At 42.8% G+C, this 22,621-nt stretch overlaps 1 protein-coding gene and 1 non-coding gene across 2 annotated transcripts in view; both read left to right on the forward strand.

The window, feature by feature from the left end:
• LOC106567512 (serine/threonine-protein kinase 32A) overlaps positions 1 to 22,276 on the forward strand; it is a 73,677-nt gene extending 51,401 nt beyond the window's left edge. The window contains exons 7-14 of the mRNA XM_014136828.2: positions 625 to 714; positions 1,444 to 1,547; positions 2,298 to 2,414; positions 2,935 to 3,060; positions 3,925 to 4,053; positions 16,141 to 16,205; positions 16,576 to 16,711; positions 19,857 to 22,276. Of these exons, the coding sequence (XP_013992303.2) occupies positions 625 to 714; positions 1,444 to 1,547; positions 2,298 to 2,414; positions 2,935 to 3,060; positions 3,925 to 4,053; positions 16,141 to 16,205; positions 16,576 to 16,693 (749 nt within the window). The 3' untranslated portion in view covers positions 16,694 to 16,711; positions 19,857 to 22,276. The remainder of the gene's footprint in view (positions 1 to 624; positions 715 to 1,443; positions 1,548 to 2,297; positions 2,415 to 2,934; positions 3,061 to 3,924; positions 4,054 to 16,140; positions 16,206 to 16,575; positions 16,712 to 19,856) is intronic.
• On the forward strand, positions 8,948 to 9,023 carry trnav-uac (transfer RNA valine (anticodon UAC)). Its single transcript has one exon. It is a non-coding gene; the product is annotated as a tRNA-Val (tRNA).
• Positions 22,277 to 22,621: the final 345 nt, after the last annotated feature.

A 22,621-nucleotide genomic window follows, 5' to 3' on the forward strand; every position in this document is an offset into this window, starting at 1 on the left:
TTCTAACCTTAAACCTAAACCCCCTAGAATAACATTTCACCTTGTTGGGACCAAGAAAATGTCCCCAGTTGGTCCAATTTTTTTTTGTTTACTATTGTTGTGAGGACTTCTGGTTAAGCACACACACACACACACACACACACACACACACACACACACACACACACACACACACACACACACACACACACACACACACACACACACACACACACACACACACACACACACACTCATCAGCTTCTAAAAAAGGGTGTTCAGTGTGCATGGCTAAGGCTTCAGTCCACCCCACACACAGAAAGGTTAGACTTTGGCAGCAGGCACTGAGGCTGCTATTCCCTCTGTGACCTGCTCTAGGGAGCTACACCAACCCCCAACCAAATCATTCACTCACGGTGACCACATCATGAATGCGGCCAGAGTGAACTGTGGGTTCAAACACAAAGAATGCCCTATTACTAACGAGCGCATAAACTCGGGCACCCCACCCAGCACAGCACAAAGACAGTTTTAGCTGCTTGATGCCTGAATGCTACCTTAAGTAGACTGCCTATAAACCTTGTTTCAAATAAATTGTAATCAAGAATTTGGAATACAGCTTTCTTTCCCGTTTCCGTTCTACAGGACATTGTCACCTGACAGACTTCAACATCGCTGCCATCGTCAAAGACGATCTAAGAGCCACGTCTATCGCAGGGACCAAACCATACATGGGTGAGTAACTACACAACACTTATACCACTGAGCTAATGTAGAGATGACACAGCTCAACGCTACAGTACTGTGTCCTTCTAGTTTCAGAGTAAATATATCTCCCTTTCAATGTGGATGCTTATGCTCCTTATATTTCCTGTTCATAACGTATCATACAGTATCAGATCAATGTTGTTCCTTCTGCTCTGGGGGGGGGGGGGTCTGATGTAAATTAATAGAATTACAGACTGATTCGAATGTGGAGTTCATTGACCCCGGGTCCTGGCCGACCGGTGTGTCTCGTCCAGCGTGATTAAGAGGCATGACGAATGGATCAGTTTAGTGGGACTGACACCGAGGAAGCAGCAGGGAACAGAAGAGGAGATGGAGGGGGTGGAGAGGATGGAGGGAGGGAGGAGGAGAGGATGGATTTAGATCCAAATTTAAGACTGTCATAAAGGATAATGTATAATTGAATAGAAAAAAAGTACATTCATATTCCAAGTATTCAGAGGTTGGGGATCTCCAGGAACATTAATTTATTTATAAAAAAAGGAACAGAGTCCTTTTTGGTGAAGGGTTTTGAAGGGCTTGGTTATAGCGTTTTTTTTGGTGAGTTTTCAGTAGCAGTTTTGATGGGTTCCTTTTTTGGTTCCACTTAAAAGTGTTGGTTTTCAGTACTAACTAGTACTACTGTCCAGTCTGGATGAGCAATGACAGCTGATTGTTTCCGTGCCTCCCTCCCCCCAGCCCCCGAGCTGTTCCAGCCACACGAGGGAATACACCCTGGCTACTCCTTCTCTGTGGACTGGTGGTCTCTGGGCGTCACTGCATACGAGCTTCTGCGAGGACAGGTACAGAAACAAAGCCCATCACAGCCCATCCCCAGCCTGTAAATAATGCATGCTAAAACCTACAATACATGCTGTTACTGCTCCTAGAATAGCCATTTAAGTAAGAAAAGAAGAGACAGTGGCAACACCTTTCTCTCCAAGACTGCCCTTGAGATGATCCCTTAATATAACCATGAAAATACCCCTTAATATTATCATGAAAACACCCATCTCAGCCAGCCTCACCGTTCAGATGAAGGTGTAATTACCCTAGCTTGATCCTATTTGTGCTGTTTTACCAACAGATCTGGGACCAGCCTGTGACTACCCTCAGGGCATATCTTTAGTTAGGAGAGGAAAAGACAGGGAGGGCAGGGGCAGGACTCCCACTAAGCCCCTGCTGGGTACCTACTCTAGTATGACAGGGTCAAGCTGTACAGCAGCACTCTGAGCCCCCTCTCCCCAGGCCCTAAGCCCCCTCTCCCCAGGCCCTGCTGGATTGGACTATCAGTGGCAGCCAGCCCTGGCATCCTTAAGGCACCGCACATCAATCACTGTCACAGCCCCAGCCATAATCTATGCCAAACACAGGAAAACTGTCTCTCCCCTGAGAGAGGTAACACAGCATAAGACTGATCTGGTCTAGTTTAAACCCTGATTTAGACATATCTCTTCAGGTAGTTTTAGGGACTATTGTGTGTATCTCTGTGTGAGGACCCGGTAACCTTGACGACCTCTGTGTGATAATAATGCTCTGTCCTGGTCCTCCAGAGGCCGTACATCATGCGCTCCAGCACACCGGCCAATGACATCCTCCAGATGTTCCACAAGGTCAACCCCAGCTACCCCATAGCCTGGTCTGTGGAGATGAAGACCATGCTCAGAAAGGTACAGAAAGATCTGCATACTGTATACTGTAGACACTTGGTCACCTTGTATTTCATCCCTAAATTTCCTGAATGAATAATAAATAGTGCATTGTTTTTATACTATATGCTATTGACAACCGGTGACCTTTGAGCCATGATCTTGTTTACTTGAACTAGAGTTGTATTTGACCCCTACATTCCTTGAAAGACTAATTGTTATTACATGCTAGGATGATCGGTTTTGTAAGCCATGTGTGCCGTATCCTTTGTCATCATGAGGTTATAACTGGAAGCCTATAAGGCTAAGTGATCAGATTCTGTGTTGGTAATTCTCCACTACAGACAAGCTGTAGCTCAGTGCTGAAGTGGCCTACCCCCACACCGCTCATCTACATTCCTGTGGTGTGTGTGTGTGTGTGTGGTGTGTGTGTTCCTGCTCTTCCTCCTCTTCGCCTCCCCTCTCCTCTTGTTCTCTTCTCCTCCCCTTTTGTTCTTTTTCCTCCTGCTACTCCTCCTCCTCTTCCCTTCTCCTCCTCTAGTTGCTGTGTATTGACGTGCACCAGCGTGTGTCCTGCCTGGCTGAGCTACAGGACCTAGACCTGCTGTCTGATGTCAAATGGGACGCTGTGCTCAACAAACAGCTGCCCCCCGGCTTCATCCCCAACGTGAGTCAGACCACAACATTACGCCAACGTTGCCACGACGTTGCCACAGCCCAAACAGAGAGGTGCGTCACCACGGCCCCCCTGCTGGTCTGAGAAGGCCGTTACGGGTCATTAGAGCTCATGCCTCTTACACACACACACACACACACACACACACACACACACACACACACACACACACACACACACACACACACACACACACACACACACACACACACACACACACATACAGCCTCTGCATCTCCTCAGGTGTTAGGAAGCAGGTGTGTGACAGGCAGGTAAAATGATGCATGCAAGGTAGTGGCGTCATCCGCCGTCACGCAGTAGGTTGAGCTGTTCGGTTGGCACAGTAAGCTAAGCTTGTACCTACCTCCCATCCTTGCACAACCTTACCAAACCAAGCCAAGCTTGTCCCAACCTCCACGCCCAATCGTTTGGTGCGAGGGAGCGGAGCTTTGACTTGTGAACCCTCGCTTCAAACCTGACAGCTCATGGAGGAGTTGAATGATGAATGGACACTGATTCAAGGGGACTATCAGCTGTAGACTGATAACAGCAACACTACAGGCTGTCATTGGTTACCAAGCTAACAGGAAATTACAGTATCTGATTCCCTGTGGTGTGTGATTATAGAGTGAATTCCCTGTGGTCACTACAGCCGGCCAGGTAGGAGAGATAGGGAAGGTCGATCGATTGAATCGACATCCTCTCTCTATAGAATAAAAGCTTCATCCTGTATTGTGTTTCTTCCTCAGCTCCTTACCAACAACTGTGGCAGGGTGGCCGCTATGTTCTATTTCGAATCCCAGATTGCCCCTTTAAATGTTCATCCTGTGTTGTGGCCTTCTGTTCCTCTTCCAGAGGCGGAGGCTCAACTGCGACCCCACCTTTGAGCTGGAGGAGATGATCCTCGAATCCAAACCACTGCACAAGAAAAAGAAAAGACTAGCCAGGAAGACCAGAGAGCAGGGCTCCAATGGGTCCCCCCAGGTAAAGCCTCACCCTAACAACAAACCCCTGCCTCTCAATGGTTCCACTTCCTTCCAGAGCTCACCATCAGTCACAAGAACCGACTGTGTGTGCCTGTTGCCCATTTAGCTCGGCAGCAGGTGATAAGTAGCCTTTAGTTTGTCCCTTAAATATGTCCCGAGTGATGTAATGGATGGAAGAAGCACATTTCTTATCTGGATAAATGAACGATGTGGACTTTCCATGCGCGAGGGGGAAGGAGAATGTGAGAATGTGAATCTCTCTCTCTTTTTTTTTCTCTCCTTCACACTTTCTCTATGTCCACATAAATCAGCCAAGTCCTCTCGGTGTTTACGCCGGCCGTGAGGAAAACACCCAAAGGTTAATTTGATCCCCCAGTAAGAGAGGCGATGGTGTGTGTGTGGGGGGGGGGGGTGTAAAACACACACACATACAGACACACACAAACACGAAAAAGAGCTGGAAAGTTTGGCATCAGTGATTTCATTAAATGTGCTTTTCCCGTGGTGGTGGTGGTGGGCATTCATCAAGCGTTCTCCGTTTACGGGCAGCGAGTGCTGCTCTGTACTGGACTGGCTGCTGTGACTGGTGCTGGGGGCCATGTTGTTAATGATGCCACTTGTTCAAGTCAAATGGTATTTGTCACATGTGGCCGAATACAACAAGTGTAGAGTTTAAACTGAAATGTTTACTTACGAGCCCTTTCCCAACAATGCAGTTAAAAAGTAAGAATATTTACAAATAGATAAAATAAAATAGTAACACAATAAAATAACAATAACGAGGAAATATACAGGCTATAAACCAGTACCAAGTCAGTATACTGGGGTACGAGGTAGTTGGGGTGATTGATTGAGGTAATATGTACATGTACTGTAGATAGGGGGTGAAAAGCTGAAAGTCCGGGTAACCATTTAATTAACTGTTCAGCAGTCTTATGACAGACAGTCCCACAACCAACCCCCTCCTACTCCTGTCCCCTCCCTTCTCCTCCCCTCCCCTCCTCTTCTCTCCCCTCCCTCCTCGTGCAGCTTCTCTACTTTCTATTTCTCATTCAGTACAGCAGACTGCTTCTGTTTGCCATCCCAGTGTGAGTGATCGAGTTACAGCTTTTTAAATGTTGTTTACCCAACACGAGGTGGTGCACATGAATGCACATGATCGGAGGGACTTTATCGTCTGATCAGGAACCATTGACTAAACGCCTCATGTCAAGGGCCATTATAAAGGATATCAGTTTCTCAGTTTAGTTTCTCTCCGTTGTCAGCCACATTAAATATATTTTATGTGACTCTTTTCCAATAGAGGTAATACATTTGGGTGGTATGGGCACAAATCTTGTTCATCAGTAGCAATAATAAGCCAGAGCTGGCCCCAAATTGAGTCATGTTTTATGGAAGCTGACAACTTTTGTGGGAACTCGCCCAAGTGGAGCTCTGTGACACTTGCAGTGCTTTAGAAAGACATGATGCAGATTGTTCTTCCCTGGGTTAATGTAGAAGGTTTATTCACACAAACTGAAATTCTCTATAGTAATGAAGTAAGGGTATTAACCCACTGGGCACACCACCTCATTTCAATGTGGTGAATTGGGTAAAATTTGGTAGATACATTGATCAATGCGATTCCAACCTATTTCCACCCACTCAAATGACAGCCAAAAGTCTGTTGAATTCCCAATGTGTTCTCACTATGCTTTCAACCATCTAAAAGCACAACCAAGTTCCAATGGGAAAATCAGTGTCTGATTTTTGGTTTAGTTGTCACCTAAATGTGTTCTCACTGTGCTTTCAACCATTTAAAAGCACACCAAAGTTCAAATGTCAATACACTGACAGATATTTTGTTTATTTATACAACAACTTCATTTGTTGTCACTGTGTTTCATCTAATAGCACAGCCAAATTACCCTGGATTGCAGCTAGTTGAAATTACATTGAAGTACATGGTGCAAGTGAACAGTGCTGTTTGAAATTCTGTGCAGATTCTTTTAGCAATTGGGAAGATTTGCACAGACCTGCAACCCGGAACATGCACGCTTTCTGTGATTACATAAGGCATTTATTGTTACAGTAAGCTCAAAATGTGGCCATGGATGTGTTACTCATTTTGAATAAATACTGTTACATTAGTTTGTAAGATAGCCTTAACATTAGGTAATTTACTGTCTTACAAAAGAAATCTTGAATTGTGTTTGGCTGACAACGCAACCAAATATCAACATTTATCAGAGATGTATCTACCACATAGATAGTTTCATCTGAGCCACTGGCTTAATCCTATTCTTTAACTTTTATTTTTGGTTGGAATGGAAGACTTGAATCCAACATGTAATTTGTTAACTTGCATTGCAAAAGTGATATTGAATTGTGTTTGGTTGTCAACGCAACCAAATATCAACATTTGAAAGATATGTATTTTCTGCTTGGATAGTTCCCATCTTTGCCACTGAGTCTGGCTTTCATTCCAGTCTGTGTACAAATTAATAATTTATATGTTTGATTCACGTCTACATTTCAACCAAAAATCTAAGTTTAAGTATAGGACTAAATCAAATCAAACTTTAAATGCACTTCAAATACAGTTTGATTTGATTGAATCCTATTCTTTAACTTTTATGTTTTGTTGAGATGGAGACGTGAGTCCAACATATTTATTATAACTTGTAGATTTCATTTTAAATCAACTAAAGCTTGAAACCTGAGGCCTATATGCAATGTTCCCTCTAAGCTGCATGCGGGACTGTCGCGCAAAAGAAATATCAGCCCATGCAGAGAAGCACGAGATTGAACTTCAGTCAACTTTCTAGAATTTTCCCCATTAGTTAACTCTATCAATGTTTCTCTTTACTGTGGGAATTGTGATTGCATCAACGCAACATTAGCCACTTTCAAGGCAATATAAATAACAAACTATGCAAGACAGTATGCAAAACTAACGATGCCAGAGATGTTGTTTTAGGCTGAATGCATCGGAGTAGGATTCTATTGCATTGACAGGCATGACTCAGGTCCGTACTCTACACAGACGGGTGAGCCATAACCAATCAGAGCTGCAGTAAGCCTATATGCAAATAGACCATTGCCATATATGGATCTGTGCCTTTCACTTTGAACTGGACTATTTTTACAGCATGAGCGGTCATGAGTAGATGCGCTTGTTTTGAGATCAAAGCAAGAGCTACATGTAGTGACGTGTGTACATTTGTTCATATCCTTTGCTAGTTAGTGAGTTTTTAGCTCAGTTATAGATAATTTGTAGTCTGCGATGGGGGAGTGATTGCTTCCTACAAGAGCATAAAATATGTGCATTTCTAGACAGGTAAAGGGCATTTTTTGTCTTAAAGGGGCTGTGTTTTCCATGTTAAAATGTTATGGGATGCATTTTATCCATTGTTTTTGATGTTAGGCAACTCTGGTAGGCCTACATTATCATCAAATAGCTACAGTAGCCTACTTGACCACTGTTAAAACTAACTTCAAGCGGGTACAGCCTCAGTGTTCACAGTAAATGTGCACCGGACGTGGTACAGAATTTTCACAAAGTTCAAGTTTGCGCTCAGCAGACCTGAAATTTGCTCACTGACGAAAAACATTAGAACGAACATTGGCTATATGTATTGTTTCATCCTGGGCTGAATTTAAACAATAGCTGTTGATTACTTCCCAAATGCTACTGTATATAGACCTAAATAGCATCATTGATGATATGTGATTGCTGAAGTATGGTTACATTTCATTTGCTCTGTTGAACATACCCTTTGGAAAGACTTCGATAGCAACACTGAATCTATTAAGTGGAGATTTTTCAACAATCATTCTCACGATAGCACATTGGTAATAGTAAGTGACAAATATCAAAGCTAAGCAGTGCTGGGTTTGGATAAAACCTTGGGCGGGAGACGGAAGGGATAGCTGTAGATAGGTCAACTCTCCTTAAGGAGGTGCCGGCTAGCAGAGGCGTCATGCCCATAGGCCCTGTGCCCCCTCAGATTTGTCCTGTAAAATGATTATATACTGGGGAGGTTTCCCTGTAATACAACTAGACATCTAGCAATTTTATGAAGTTGGCTTTAGCTAGCCCTGGGCCTCGTTTCCCAGTTGCGATGTAACTTAAGCACTATGACGATAGTACCAGATGCATCATTATTCATGAGGCAGCTTTTTAAGTGTTTCCCAAACATGCACGTAGAGAGAATGTTCACTAAGTGCGTCGTTACACCATGCGTCAATACTGGAATAATGGAAGGTGTGTGAATTGCCTAGCCACACTGTGGACATGCCTTCATTCTGCACTAGAGGGCAAATCTGTGTTAACTAGCTAATGTGGGGAGGGAGGGCTTTCCCCAAAGAAAGATTAAGTAGGAAGGGAAGAGAGAAATCAAAAAGTGTAGAGTATTTCTGGCACATACAATATTATTTGGTGCAGTACGTGGATAGCATGGCTACAAATCACACAACATTATACTCATTATGTTCTGTCCCACACGTGTGTGTGTGTGTGTGTGTGTGTGTGTGTGTGTTATGAGTACCAGTGCCAACTTCGTCAGTAGATGCTGTCATTGCAGCAGGATGTCATAGGCTAGAACTAAGTCTGCAATGTTATGTATCAGTGTGGTGGTCTGTCTCACTGTCTCAGATAGCAGTACCGTAATGATAACTAATGAGTTAGAACTGGGTTTTAGTTAACCTTTTATATCACCTTTTCATACAGCGATTTTCAGCCCTATATAGAATATAAAAAAAGAAACTGACATGAGGGGGCGGCTGTATATTGTAAGAGGAGTTGCATGCGTTCTGTAAGCTCTCCTTGTCTTTATTTATTTATGCTTTAGTATGCGTTAATATATAATCTGAAATGCCCGTAGTAATAGAATACGATTAGTAGACTGCAGGGTCCCGTGTGGCTCAGTTGGTAGAGCATGGTGCTTACAACGCCAGTGTTGTGGGTTCTATTCCCACGGGGGACCAGTACGAAAAGGTATGCACTCACTACTGTATGTCGCTCTGGATAAGAGCGTCTGCTAAATGACAAAAATGTAAATGTAAAATGTACTGATAGGATCGAAAGAAAAGCAGCGCTGCTCTCAGACCAGCTTTCTCCATTCAAATCTTACCTTAACATTAGAGTCATTCCCCAAGAGTGATATTACCACCTCGGGCTGCAAATAGGATATTGAGGCGACCTATTATGCTCACCAAATAATAATGCAGTAAATCACAGATTGGGCACAGCATTGTGCAAATGTTGTCACACACCATGAAACAAATTGTGGCAAAAATGACAGACAGTAGCCTAGTCACAAAATATAATTCAATTGATTGAACATGAAATAGATTTAAATATGATTAAATTTGCCTATATAGGCCCATGTAGCCTATGTATCATCTTGGTTTTCATTTGAAGCATCATTCTATCCTTCACTTGTTTGTAACAATTGCAAATATTTAGGCAATTTTGTATTTGTAGTTCTGAAGTTATCGGCAGTCACAGTCAGATAAAACATATTGGTTCTATGTTTAGCCAGCCTCCAGCCATCCTCGCGTACTTTGTGCCGCCGCAAATTGTGGGGGTGCATGACACCCCTGCTGCTTAGCCTATAGTTTTGTTCTCATAGTGGATATTACGTTGAAGATCTGACATTGTTTCCAAGGTAAAAATGCAACATATTTTGTCTATGTTGAAAATTGGTTACCATGATGACATAATCCTGTGGTTGAAATTGTATCCTCAAAACAACAGTTTACGTTGATGACTTTTTTCAAAATCCAATGTATTTTCCAAGGAGATTCCATTTCACAATACGTTGACAAATTACGTTGGATTTAACCTGTTTGTGCCCAGTGTCATAAAGAATACTGTTCAACGTCTTGGAGATAGGAACCTCAAAGCATTGGGCCTCCCAGTTCCATTTTGTGAACCATACTAAGAATGCTTCATACATGCCTTCTAGCTGGAAGTGCACTTAACTACATGTATTTTTAAACAAAACCAGTGAGCCAAGGATACTTTTTTCCCCACAACTATCTAAAATGGGAAAACAGCATTGTGCGCATGCTTGTGTTTCTTCGTGCATGCATGAGTGTGTGTTTGTGTGTTTACGCAGGGACCTCTGGGACCACTTGTGGAGAGGAAGGAGGACACATAATTCTCTTGCCTGTAGTGCAGAGAGAGAGAGAGAGAGAGAGAAAGACAGAGAGACCCATTACGTGTAACCATTTCTAAAGCAGTGCAGATCAATATTGTATGAATGGCAGGCGGGGCGCTGCCCAAATATCTCGCCCTGCTGCCGGCTCATTACCGCAGGCTTCCTCCTTTCTCCCTGTCTCCCTCTTCCTCACCCCTCTATTTCTTCCTCTCACATTATGTTCTCCTTTTTTGACTCCGCAACCCTCTCTCTCTTATTTTCTCACTTCTTCTCACCCTCTACAATGTTCTCTATCTCCCTACATCTCTCTCCTCCCCCTCTCTCTCTCCCTCTGCCTATAATGGACAGTAGAATTTGCTCAATTAAATCACAGATAATGCAGTTGGGAAATCAGACTTGTTTTGTCGTGAACAGCATAAATAGGCCCATCCTTCCGAATGAAATTGTATTGGTCGGGCACACATATTTTGCAGATTTTATCGTAGTTGCAGCTTTTGTTTCTAGCTCCAACAGTGCAGTAATACCTAATGATGCAAAACAATACACACAAATCCCCACCGAATTAAACTAAATTAAGAAATCAGAACGAGCAATGTCAGAGTCCGGAATATTAATACATATACACTGAGTGTACAAAACATTTTCATGACAGACTGACCAGGTGAATCCAGGTGAAAGCTACATTATGATCCCTTATTGATGTCATCTGTTAAATCTATTTCAATCAGTGTAGAGAGGGGGGGGGTTAAAGAAGTATTTTTAAGCCTTGAGACAATTGAGACATGGATTGTGTATGTGTGCCATTCAGCGTGTGAATGGGCAAGATAAGAGATTTAAGTTCCTTTGAATGGGGTACGGTACTAGGTGCCAGTTTCCAGTGTGTATCAAGAATGGTCCACCACCCAAAAGACATCCAGCCAACTTGACTCAACATGGGCCAGCATCTCTGTGGAACGCTTTCGACACCTTGTAGAGTCTATACCCCGACGCAAAAGGAGGTACAACTCAATATTAGGAAGGTGTTATTAATGTTTTGTACACTCAGTGTATATGTATATAATGGTGTGCATAGACAGTGTAGACAGTATATGAAAAGAAAAGGTGTGTACAGCAGTAGTAATATAGGATGAGCCTTGACTGAATACAGTATATAGATATGAGGTGGGTTAAACAGTATGTAAACATAATTAAAGTGACCAGTGTTCAATGACTATGTACATAGGGAAGCAGTTTCTAAGGTGCAGGGTAGAGTACTGGGTGGTAACCGGCTGGTAACAATGACTAAGTTCAGGGCAGGATGCTGGGCGGAGGCCGGCTAGTGGTGACTATTTAACAGTCTGATGGCCTGGAGATAGAAGCTGTTTTTCAGTCTCTCAGGCTCAGCTTTGATGCACCTGTACTGTCTCTGCCTTCTAGATGGTTGTGGGGTGACCGTGGCTCAGGTGGCTGAGATCCTTGATGATCGTCCCATTTGCACAGGGTGGGGTTCAGACCCAGGGCCCTGAGTTTAGTAATGAGCTTGGAGGGCACTATGGTGTTGAAGGCTGAGCAGCAGTCGATGAACAGCATTCTTACGTAAGTATTCCTCTTGTCCCGATGGGATAGGGCAGTGTGCAGTGCGATGGCGATTGCTTCATCCGAGGATCCATTGGGGCAATATGCAAATTCTGTCCTCCATTCACCCGACTCACTTCTATGACTAAGATAGAGGCAGAATCTGAAACGGTCAGAACCAACTGTATGGCGGTCAGATAGTTATTATACACAATGATGTTACCGAATTGACGTCTTGAGGCTATATCTGTACAATTGAAATAGACAATGACGTCAACTGTATCTTTACCATCCTGGAAAACAGCTAACAGAAAGATCGCTCTAGGTTGAGTTTGTAAAATGAAATGTTTAATCAAACAGCTGGGCATAATTAACTTCTGAACTTCCACTGCGCTGCTCAGCCTGGCTACCTTGTCGGCTCCACAGGGTGCTGTCGTTCTACAGGTGGAGAGCTCATCCCATACCGTCTGTCTGTCTGTCTGTCTGTCTGTCTGTCTGGGCTCTATTTTTGGCTGGCGCTACGGCGGCGCAAGTGCCAACCGCATGTTAGTTGGGAATTTCATCATGTAAAACTGGTGCTCTGGCATTTTCCACAACATGCGCCAGGTTTGGAAATATACCTGTCTAATATCAGCACTGTTGTTGCAAAGCTCCGGGTCATTTACGAAAGTTACCGGAATCTTTAGTAATTTTGGTAATATATGACTACCTCCCCATAGCACTCACATTGGAGGCCATGAAGTGCTTTGAAAGGCTGGTCATGGCTCACATCAACACCATCATCCCGGAAACCCTAGACCCACTCCAATTCCCCAACAGATCCACAGATGACGCAATCTCAATCGCACTCCACACTGCCCTTTCCCACCTTGACAAAAGGAACACCTATATGAGAATGCTGTTCATTGACTACAGCTTAGCCCTCTACACCATAGTGCCCACAAAGCTCATCACTAAGCTAAGGACCCTGGGACTAAACATCTGCCAAGCTGATCCTCAACACAGGGGCCCCTCAGGGGTGCATACTTAGTCCCCTCCTGTACTCCCTGTTCACCCACGACTGCATAGCGAAGCACGACTCCAGAACCATCATTAAGTTTGCTGACAACACAACGTTGTTAGGCCTGATCACCGATGACGATGAGACAGCCAATAGGGAGGAGGTCAGAGACCTGGCAGTGTGGTGCCAGGACAACAATCTCTCCCTCAACCTGAGCAAGACAAAGGAGCTGATCTTGGACTTCAGAAAAAGGAGGGCTGATCATGCCCCCATTCACATTGACAAGGCTGTAGTGGAGTGGGTAGAGAGTTTCAAGTTCCTTGGTGTCCACATTACCAACAAACTATCATGGTCCAAACACACCAAGACAGTCTTGAAGAGGGCACGACAATGCCCTTTCCCCCTCAGGAGAATGAAAAGATTTGGTATGGGTCCCCAGATCCTCAAAAAGTTCTACAGCTGCGCCATTGAGAGCATCTTGACCACTTGCATCACCGCCTGGTATGGCAACAACTCGGCATCCGACCGTAAGGTTCCTAATAAAATACCAAAATACCAAGGTACTACAGAGAGTTGTGCATACAGCCCATTACATCACTGGGGCCAAGCTTCCTGCCATCCAGGACCTATATACTAGGCGGTGTCAGAGGAAGGCCCAAAAAATTGTAAAAGACTCCAGTCACCCAATTCATAGACAGTTCTCTCTGCTACTTTACAGCAAGCGGTACTGGAGCACCAAGTTTAGGTCCAAAGGGCTCCTTAACAGCTTCTACCCCCAAGACATAAGACTGCTGAACAATTAATCAAATGGCCACCCAGACTATTTGCATTGACACCCTCCCCCCTTTGTCTTTACACTGCTGCTACTCACTGTTTATTATCTATGCACTGTCACTTTACCCCTACCTACATGTACAAATGACCTTGGCTAACCTGTACCCCCACACATTGACTTGGTTCCGGTACCCCCTGTATATAGCCTCATTATTGTTATTTTATTGTATTCATTTTTATTATATTACATTTTTTACTTTAGTTTATTTAGTAAATAACTCTATTTTCTTAACTCTATTTTCTTAAAACTGCATTGTTCTTTATGAGGCTTGTAAAGTTGTCACGGTTGTTGTCGGTGAATGAGGACCAAAACGCAGCAGGTACGCGAATGCTCATCTTGATTTTTAATTACTCTCAAAAATGAACATACAAAATAACGAAAAAAACGAACACTCGACAAATAAACAGTCTGGTAAGGCACAAGGCTATACACAGAATAATCACCCACAAATCACACACACACAAACACACCCTAATATATGGGACTCTCAATCAAAGGCAGATAGACAACACCTGCCTTCAACTGAGAGTCCCAACCCCAATTAACCAAACATAGACATACACTCACTAGACTCCACATAGAACTACCTAGACATAAACCAAAACCCGAAAATACTAAATCAAACACCCTTTACACAAACACACCACCCCGAACCACATAAAACAAATACCCCCTGCCACGCCCTGACCAAACTACAAAACAATTAACCTTATATACTGGCCAGGACGTGACAAAAGTAAACATTTCGATTTGATTTGAGTATTCATTTAGTGTCCATGAGTTTCTAGTAGATAGACCATATGGTTCAAGAAAATAGCCAAATTAATGAAAAAAAGTACCTAATCAACAGTGGCATTATTTTCAAATAATTCTGCAACTCTTCCAACTATTGACTTTATTCTCAACTGCCACCAGTTTGAAGCCAAAACACTAATGGCAAATACATATTGACATAGTCAAATAAATAAAAGTACAAACCTCATATTAAACACTAACGGTATTCACTAGGTTTATGGTTTGCCATTCTATATTTTCTTTTTTAAATAATCTTATTCAATTTCTTCATATATTTTACATGTGATAAGGCCACACAGAGGTCCAGAGAAAGTTAGACAACTAGGATACTAGATGTCTTGTGATAGATTACTTCAAATCCTTGAAAGATACCACAATTCTGCTGGTTTACTGGTAAACTTCAAAAGTTTGCAGTAAATATACCCTCCCTTTGCAACCCCTAATCAGTATGCTTGCAATGAGGTGGGAGGGGTGGCAATATTTGAGTTGTGTTCTTGAAAACGAGTGCAAAAATGTCAATTTCTTCCAGCGCATTTCGGGAATTTTAAGACCAATGGAAAGCAGGTCTTAGCAGTAACGCCTTGATTTTTGTGAGCAGAAGCACAACCTATCCAGCCATGATGCACAGTGCCCTTATGCTCATGGAACAAGAGAGATGTTCTTTTTGTGCCAGTAACCCTCGTATTAATAAATATAAAAACATGTTTTTTTTCCTGTTTGGTTTCGTTTGTCTTGCCCGATGCGTTCGCCAAGTAGCCAAGCCTATCAATAAAGGGTTTGGCTTGTGAGACTGCTTTGAATAAATCTGAATCACCAAAGCTTTATTAAAGGATGAAGTTTGGGAGCAGCAAGGGACATCCGCTTTTTGTCTATCCTACATGTATTGTAGGCCTACATTATTTTAGCCAACTCCCGTTTTGGATGTGCGTAAAACCCCCTCCATGTAGGCTACATGTGTCAATATGCCCATCATGAAACGAGAGGTGAGATGATTCTGGTCCCCCTCCTATGTAGAACTTATTTTCATGTAACAATTGCTTGTTTTCTGTTTCATATGATGAAAAACCAAGCCCCCCGTAAGCTACCCTTACCCCCTAGGCCTCTGTCTCTCTGTCTCTCTGTCTCTCTCTCTCGCTCTCCTTCTGTGCTCTACTTCTCTTGTCTGCCAGGGTCTGGCGCCCCACTCTGAGAGCACCTGTGCTAGCTCTCCAGGCTGATTGGCAGGCCTGTAAAGGGGGTCAACAAACTTATAGTGGCGAGGCGTCTCAGGCCCAATCTGGCCCCATCAGTCTGCCAAACACTAACCCGCCGCCCAGAGAGAGCGAGAACACGCCTGTCATAACGCTATATAGCTGCTGGGACAGGTCGTCATGGAGGTGTTTTTGTTCCCACATTATTAGCATATCTAAATGTGTGACAATGTCAGTGTAGGGCAAGTGGAGCTGTGAGAGAGGTCATGTATTTCCTTTTAAAGTTTGCGAAACTTCATCCGTCTACCTACTTCTTCATTTCTTCGAGTCCCAACAACCATTATCTGGGTCACATAACTGTAGGATCTTTAATGCCTTAAAAAGATGACTCTGTGTGTGTGTGTGTGTGTGTGTGTGTGTGTGTGTGTGTGTGTGTGTGTGTGTGTGTGTGTGTGTGTGTGTGTGTGTGTGTGTGTGTGTGTGTGTGTGTGTGTGTGTGTGTGTGTGTGTGTGTGTGTGTGTGTGTGTGTGTGTGTGTGTTCTCAAACCTCTGTTGATTCCCTAGAACGGTCAGCTCCAGCAGCGCCTGAACAATGTGGAGAGAGACTTCATCATCTTCAACAGAGAAAGGTAGGAGACTCAGTATATGTCCTGAAGGAGATACAGTATAGAGTCCGGTGGCCTACATTATCACCAAAATGTGGCGCCTGCTGTCGTCCTGAGTTTTGCCTAAAATCACCCAGATTTGATGTCCAGTTTCAATGTTAGTTGCCAGAGAACTGTTCCACCCATCCAATCAAGCTCAGCTGAGCAGGTAGGCATATTTTGCCACAGGCAACAGGACGTATTTACAGAAAAAGTTGCGATAATGAATCTTGAATGTGTCCCCTAATACTGAGTAACATATCATGATAGAATCTCATGAGAAAAAAAACCATATTTATTTACATATCATATTACCAGAAAGCAAGAAATCAAGCTTTTGTCCTTCTCCTGATAGGTCAAAGAAGGCTGTGGCAGACACAGAGGTAGCAGACCAAACCACGACAGAGAAGAAAAAGGCTATCGAAGATGGACAGAACAACAACGTGGACCCGGCAGCCTACATATCAGGATAGCGGACTACGGCTTGAGCCGTAAGTCGCCACGCTAACCTGGCCACAGCTTGCAGATCACTACTAACCAATTGTCCACTTCCCCTCTCCCCTGGCCGGCGCAGGGCACTCAGATTGACCTTTAACCCTGACACATTCCCCCAACAGACAGCTATTATGCCCAGACCCCATACTTCAGGAGCTCACATAGACTACTACTTTACAGAGTGAGGCAGGTGACCTAGACAGACAGACAGACCCTGGCTCTTTTCACTTTTCCTATGATGGGGGACGTGCCTCTCAGTGGGCAGCCCTCCTCACACTCTGCCCTGACCTGACCTGCTCTGGCCTGATGCACTATGGTCCCCCAGAGCTCTCCCCCCTCCACCAAGTTAGCCAGGCCCAGGAAATGACTTTACTATAAACCCAGCAGAGATCAGAGCCAGACAGGATACAGCCACCAAGCCTGTTATGCTGAGGCTAGGCTCAGGCCAGGCAGGAAATGAAGCATAATGTTGACAAGTAGGAGACTACGTCTGCAGCGAAAACAGTGCTGACTTTCTTTTGGAAGAGAGAGGGGTTGTGAGTAGCGTCACACAAAATGAATTAGGATTAGAGATGAGACCTTTGTTTTCAAGACTCCAACCCCAGATTCCTCTTCAAAGACAAAGAGAACCACTGTAGGCTTGAGCGCTAACTTCTGAACGTAATACGTCTCTGTGACATTATTAGGCATCAATGTGCCTCTCAAGCAAACCAAAATGACTGGTGCTCGACATTGATATTTGTACATAAATCTTTATTGATGAATAGATTAGGTATTGTCTGTTCTGCACAGAAACATGATTTGCATACGCGTCTCCGTTAGTTGTAGCATTTATGCACAGAGGTCAAAGAGGAGTAGATGAATCCTCATTCTCTTCTGGTTTTTAGAAGGGTGCCTTTAGAGGGGTGCCAGTAGAGGAGAGTGGGGGAACTTGAACCAGTTGTTACATTCAGCGTCAGTCTGCCAAGGGAAACATAGTATTCTTTCCAATAAAGATATCTACATATATTTTAGGATGTTGTGAATCCCTGCAAATAATCCAAAATTCATGTCAAACGTTATACTTTTGAAAACATATCTTGTTAAAAAAAAGTGGTCTCTTGGCTCAACTTACCCCGGGGAATGGGGTAAGTTGAGCCCCGGGACAGGTTAAGCAAGTTAACCTGTTGAGGACAGACGTTCTGCTAGCGGAACCCCGTTCCGCCTGCGGAACCCCTAGCCAACAGCCAATGGCATCGCACGGCGTGAAATACAAAACCAACTAAAATACCACAATTCAATTTTCTCAAACAATCAACTATTTTACACCATTTTAAAGATAAGACTCTCGTTAATCTAACCACATTGTCCGATTTCAAAAAGGCTTTACAGCGAAAGCAAAACATTAGATTATGTTAGGAGAGTACATTGACACAAATAATCACACAGCCATTTTCCAAGCAAGCATATATGTCACATAAACCCAAACCACAGCTAAATAGCGCACTAACACTTGATGATCTTCATCAGATGACACTCCTAGGACATTATGTTATACAATACATGTATGTTTTGTTCAATCAAGTTCATATTTATATCAAAAACCAGCTTTTTACATTAGCATGTGATGTTCAGAACTAGCATACCCACCGAAAACTTCCGGTGAATTTACTAAATTACTCATGATAAACGTTGACAAAATACATAACAATTATTTTAAGAATATAGATACAGAACTCCTTTATGCAATCGCTATGTCCGATTTTAAAATAGCTTTTCGATGAAAGCACATTTTGCAATATTCTGAGTACATAGCTCGGCCATCACGGCTAGCTATTTTGACATCCGCCAACTTCGGGGTCACCTAAACTCAGAATTACTATTAGAAAAATTGGATTACCTTTGCTGTTCTTTGTCAGAATGCACTCCCAGGACTTCTACTTCAACAACAAATGTTGTTTTGGTTCCAAAAAATCCATAGTTATATCCAAATACCTCCGTTTTGTTCGTGCGTTCAGGTCACTTTCCGAAGGGTGACGCGCGAGCACATTTCGTGACAAAAAAATTCAAAATATTCCATTACCGTACTTAGAAGCATGTCAAACGCTGTTTAAAATCAATTTTTATGCTATTTTTCTCGTAAAATAGCGATAATATTCCAACCGGGCAACGTTGTATTCATTCAAAGACTGAAAGAAAAACATGGCGAGTTCTCGTGACCGCGCATCTCCAGTCTCACTGTCCCCAGGCTGATCACTTACAAACTCTGCTCCTATACTTTGCCCAGAGACAGCAGACACCCCATTCCACTTTCTGGCGGCTTTAGAGAGCCAATGGAAGCCTTAGAAAGTGTCACGTTACAGCACAGATGCTGTAATGTCGATAGAGATGCAACAGAAGGACAACAAATTGTCAGACAGGGCACTTCCTGTATGGAATCTTCTCAGGTTTTGGCCTGCCATATGAGTTCTGTTATACTCACAGACACCATTCAAACAGTGTTAGAAACTTTAGAGTGTTTTCTATCCAAATCTACTAATTATATACATATTCTAGTTTCTGGGCAGGAGTAGTAACCAGATTAAATCGGGTACGTTTTTTATCCGGCCGTGAAAATACTGCCCCCTATCCCAAAGAAGTTAAGCCGCCTACACATTTCTGTACTGAATGAAATAATACCACTACCTTGTTAAAATCATGTCTATCTTTATTTCCCAAACACAATCCATCACAATAACTTTTTTGGTCTTTTAATAATTTTAAGGATCTTTTAACACAGCTTTAACACCTAACAAACACTTTGTACTTTTGTAAACACTTTTAACATAGGCCAGGCCCTGTTGTTACCTCATATCCCAACGAAATGTCTTGCATTACACCTGGGAAGAAAACACCTCAATTTGATCAAGTTGCTATTGGCTCAACTTATCTGTTGGCCATTGGCTCAACTTACCCCAAGGCAAACATTTTGACTATATTATCCCACACAGCTTCAAGAATGCACTTTCATGCTAGGTTTAGGACGTTATTATTGAAGCTTATAGAGACCCCAACTCATGTATAGAAAAATCATAAAATGATCTACTGTGGTTTATTTGTTCATTTGTTTATTTGGACCTAACTTGCTTACCATTTCTTTCCATGTGGTTTCTTCCTTCACAGACTCCATGAAATGATGACTTCTTCCTAAATATTTGGTCAAATGATACATTTTGTGTATGGTTTCCTAGAAACAAGGGTGGCTCAACTTACCCCACTCTCCCCTATGTGCCTTATACGTTTTATATAGCACATACTGGGTTTTCCCATGTAGAGAATGATCATCATGTAGTCAGTTTGTTATACTGTAACTCGCCGTCCTCTAGTCTAATATGTGTTTTGGAAAATAGCTTTGCCATTATTTTGACCCTCTCTGAAATACAATTCAAAACGTATCCAAGGCTTTACCTGTCCCTGGTTATCAGATCTACTCCTGGGACCTTTCTAACAACCCTTATTGGTACAGATATTCAAACTAGCATTAGGTTTTCCAGAAATGTATGTAATTCAATTACACAATGAAAGCAGAGTTGTAAAATGAGTACTGCATTTTGTTTGTCATTTGTTGTCTGTTGTTTTGTTGTTTGTTGTCAAGCAGCTGCTGCCTTAATTTATTACGTTTCTTTGGGACACCGACCTTTACCACTGCTTGTGCTTTATTACCGCGCTGCTTTTAAACAGCAGAAACACTGGTGAACGTTTCCTTTTAAATTCACAGGTGTTATCTAACTAACTGCTCATTGTGCGTATTTAATACATAGCCAGATAAATGTGGCCTTTCGTGGATTTGGCCACAGTTGGAGGCATGGGTTTAAAAAGACTGAAAAACAGAGTTGTAAAAGAGAAAAGAGTTGTATTAGGCTCCTCCTGTGCAAACTGCCTTGGGGTATACCACATAGCACTTAGGGTAGAGCCTGTATATTTTTCAGTCGTATTACCTGGAGCTGTGCCTCTCTATATGGTTTCTTAAAGGCCCAGTGCAGTCAAAAACATGATTTTTCTGTGTATATTTCCACACTATGAGGTTGGAATAATACTGTGAAATTGTGAAAATTATGATAAGGCCCTTTTAGTGTAAGAGCTGTTTGAAAAGACTGCCTGAAATGTCATCCTTTTTTGGTGGGATGGAGTTTTGGCCTTCCATGGTGATGTCACCATGTGGTAAATTAGTTAATAGACCAATAAGAAAGATTGTTCCAAACCTCTCTGCCAATAACAAGTCATTTTCAGTTTTCCCCTCTCAATTCAGAACACTCCCAGACAGTCCTAGCTAAATTCTTGCATGAGAAATTGAACTTCGCTAAGAAGCTATTTTTGTTTCTTTTTGACTATTTGAAATGAAAGCAATCACAGTAAGATACTTAATTGTTACCCCAAAAAAGGCTGCATTGAACCTTTAAGGCTGGGGGTTGTAGTGGTTATGGTGGGAATTAATCCTGTAGTTGTAGGCCTGTCTGGCTCTTCCTAGGGGGGGAAGTCAAAAGCATATCAATCACACTACTGACTCTGAGTGGGAATCACCATCTCCTAGAACACCCTCCTGACATCAGAGAGAGAGAGAGAGAAGTTTGACACCTGCGTGCCCTCCAGAGAGAGATGATAGAAGGAGACTTTCTGTACATAACCTGCAAAAAATGAGGGTTAGAGAAGCGGGTTTGAATCCCATTGTCGACGGGGGAGAATCTGGCAGGCGTGAGCTGGTAACCGGAGGGTTGCTGTCATCAATATCACAGGTGCCACCTACTGCCGACTCAACCCCCTGCTCATTGGATGCTGCCCTCTGCTCCAGCCTCTCCAACCTAATGTGTGTTTGTGTGTATCTGTGTGTGTATATTGAAGGGGTTGGGTTAATGCAGAAGACACATTTCCATTAACTAATAAAGTATATCATAAAACAACGTGATGAGTTAGTCAGAGAAATACCTCACAGGGTTAAATGCTAGACCTGTTTTTGATAATGTGTGGTGTTGGTTTTCTGATTAGCCGCAACAGGAGACTAGAGGGAATACTATATAATTAATGATGGCAGATAAATAGACAAATCCATTTCAAATCGGTTTCAAACAAGCCTTTCCTCCATCTCCATGCTTCGTGTGTGGTTGATTTTCTATAACAAACTACAATGAAACACTGCCACCTAGTGTTTGTTAGTGGTAGTGCTCCGGTGTACTTAAAGGCCCAGTGCAGTCAAAAATTGGATTAATCTGTGTTTTATATTTCCACACTATGAGGTTGGAATAATACTGTGAAATTGTGAAAATGATATTTTATTGTAAGAGCTGTTTGAAAAGACTGCCTGAAATTTCAGCCTGTTTTGGTGGGATGGAGTTTTGGCCTTCCATGGTGACATCACCATGGGGTAAATTAGTTAATAGACGAATAAGAAAGAGAGTTGCAAACCTCTCTGCCAATAACAGCAAATGTTCAGTTTTCCCCTCCCCAAACAGACCAAATACAATGTCTACAAATATCCTTTCACGTTTATTTATTTGTCTGTGCTAATCCAGTAATGTATTTAAAATAAAGTTAAGGAATTAAACGGGGTCATGCCTCTGTTGTGTACATTCACTGTTTGTATTTCTGTAGGAGTGTCATGCCTACGGTTGGATGAGTCTGTGTTAATGTCACTTATATGTTGGAACCAAGGTAAACACCACTGATAATGTATCAATTGTTTAAGTATTGATTTTGCCCTTTGCAGAGATGGGCTTATGCCTGAATAGGCATGGGGAGCCACAAGACACTCAAAAGAAGAATGTTTTAGAGAGAGCGAGAGCTGTGTGCTCTCTGTCTCTCTTAAACAACCTTATGGTGTAAGTTCCTCAGTAGCCTTAGCAGGTGGCTATGGATGAGTGACAGGGCTCTAATGTGTTAGGGGCCTTATCACT

The sequence above is a fragment of the Salmo salar genome, chromosome ssa13 (genome assembly GCF_905237065.1).
Source record: "Salmo salar chromosome ssa13, Ssal_v3.1, whole genome shotgun sequence".
NCBI lineage: Eukaryota > Metazoa > Chordata > Actinopteri > Salmoniformes > Salmonidae > Salmo > Salmo salar.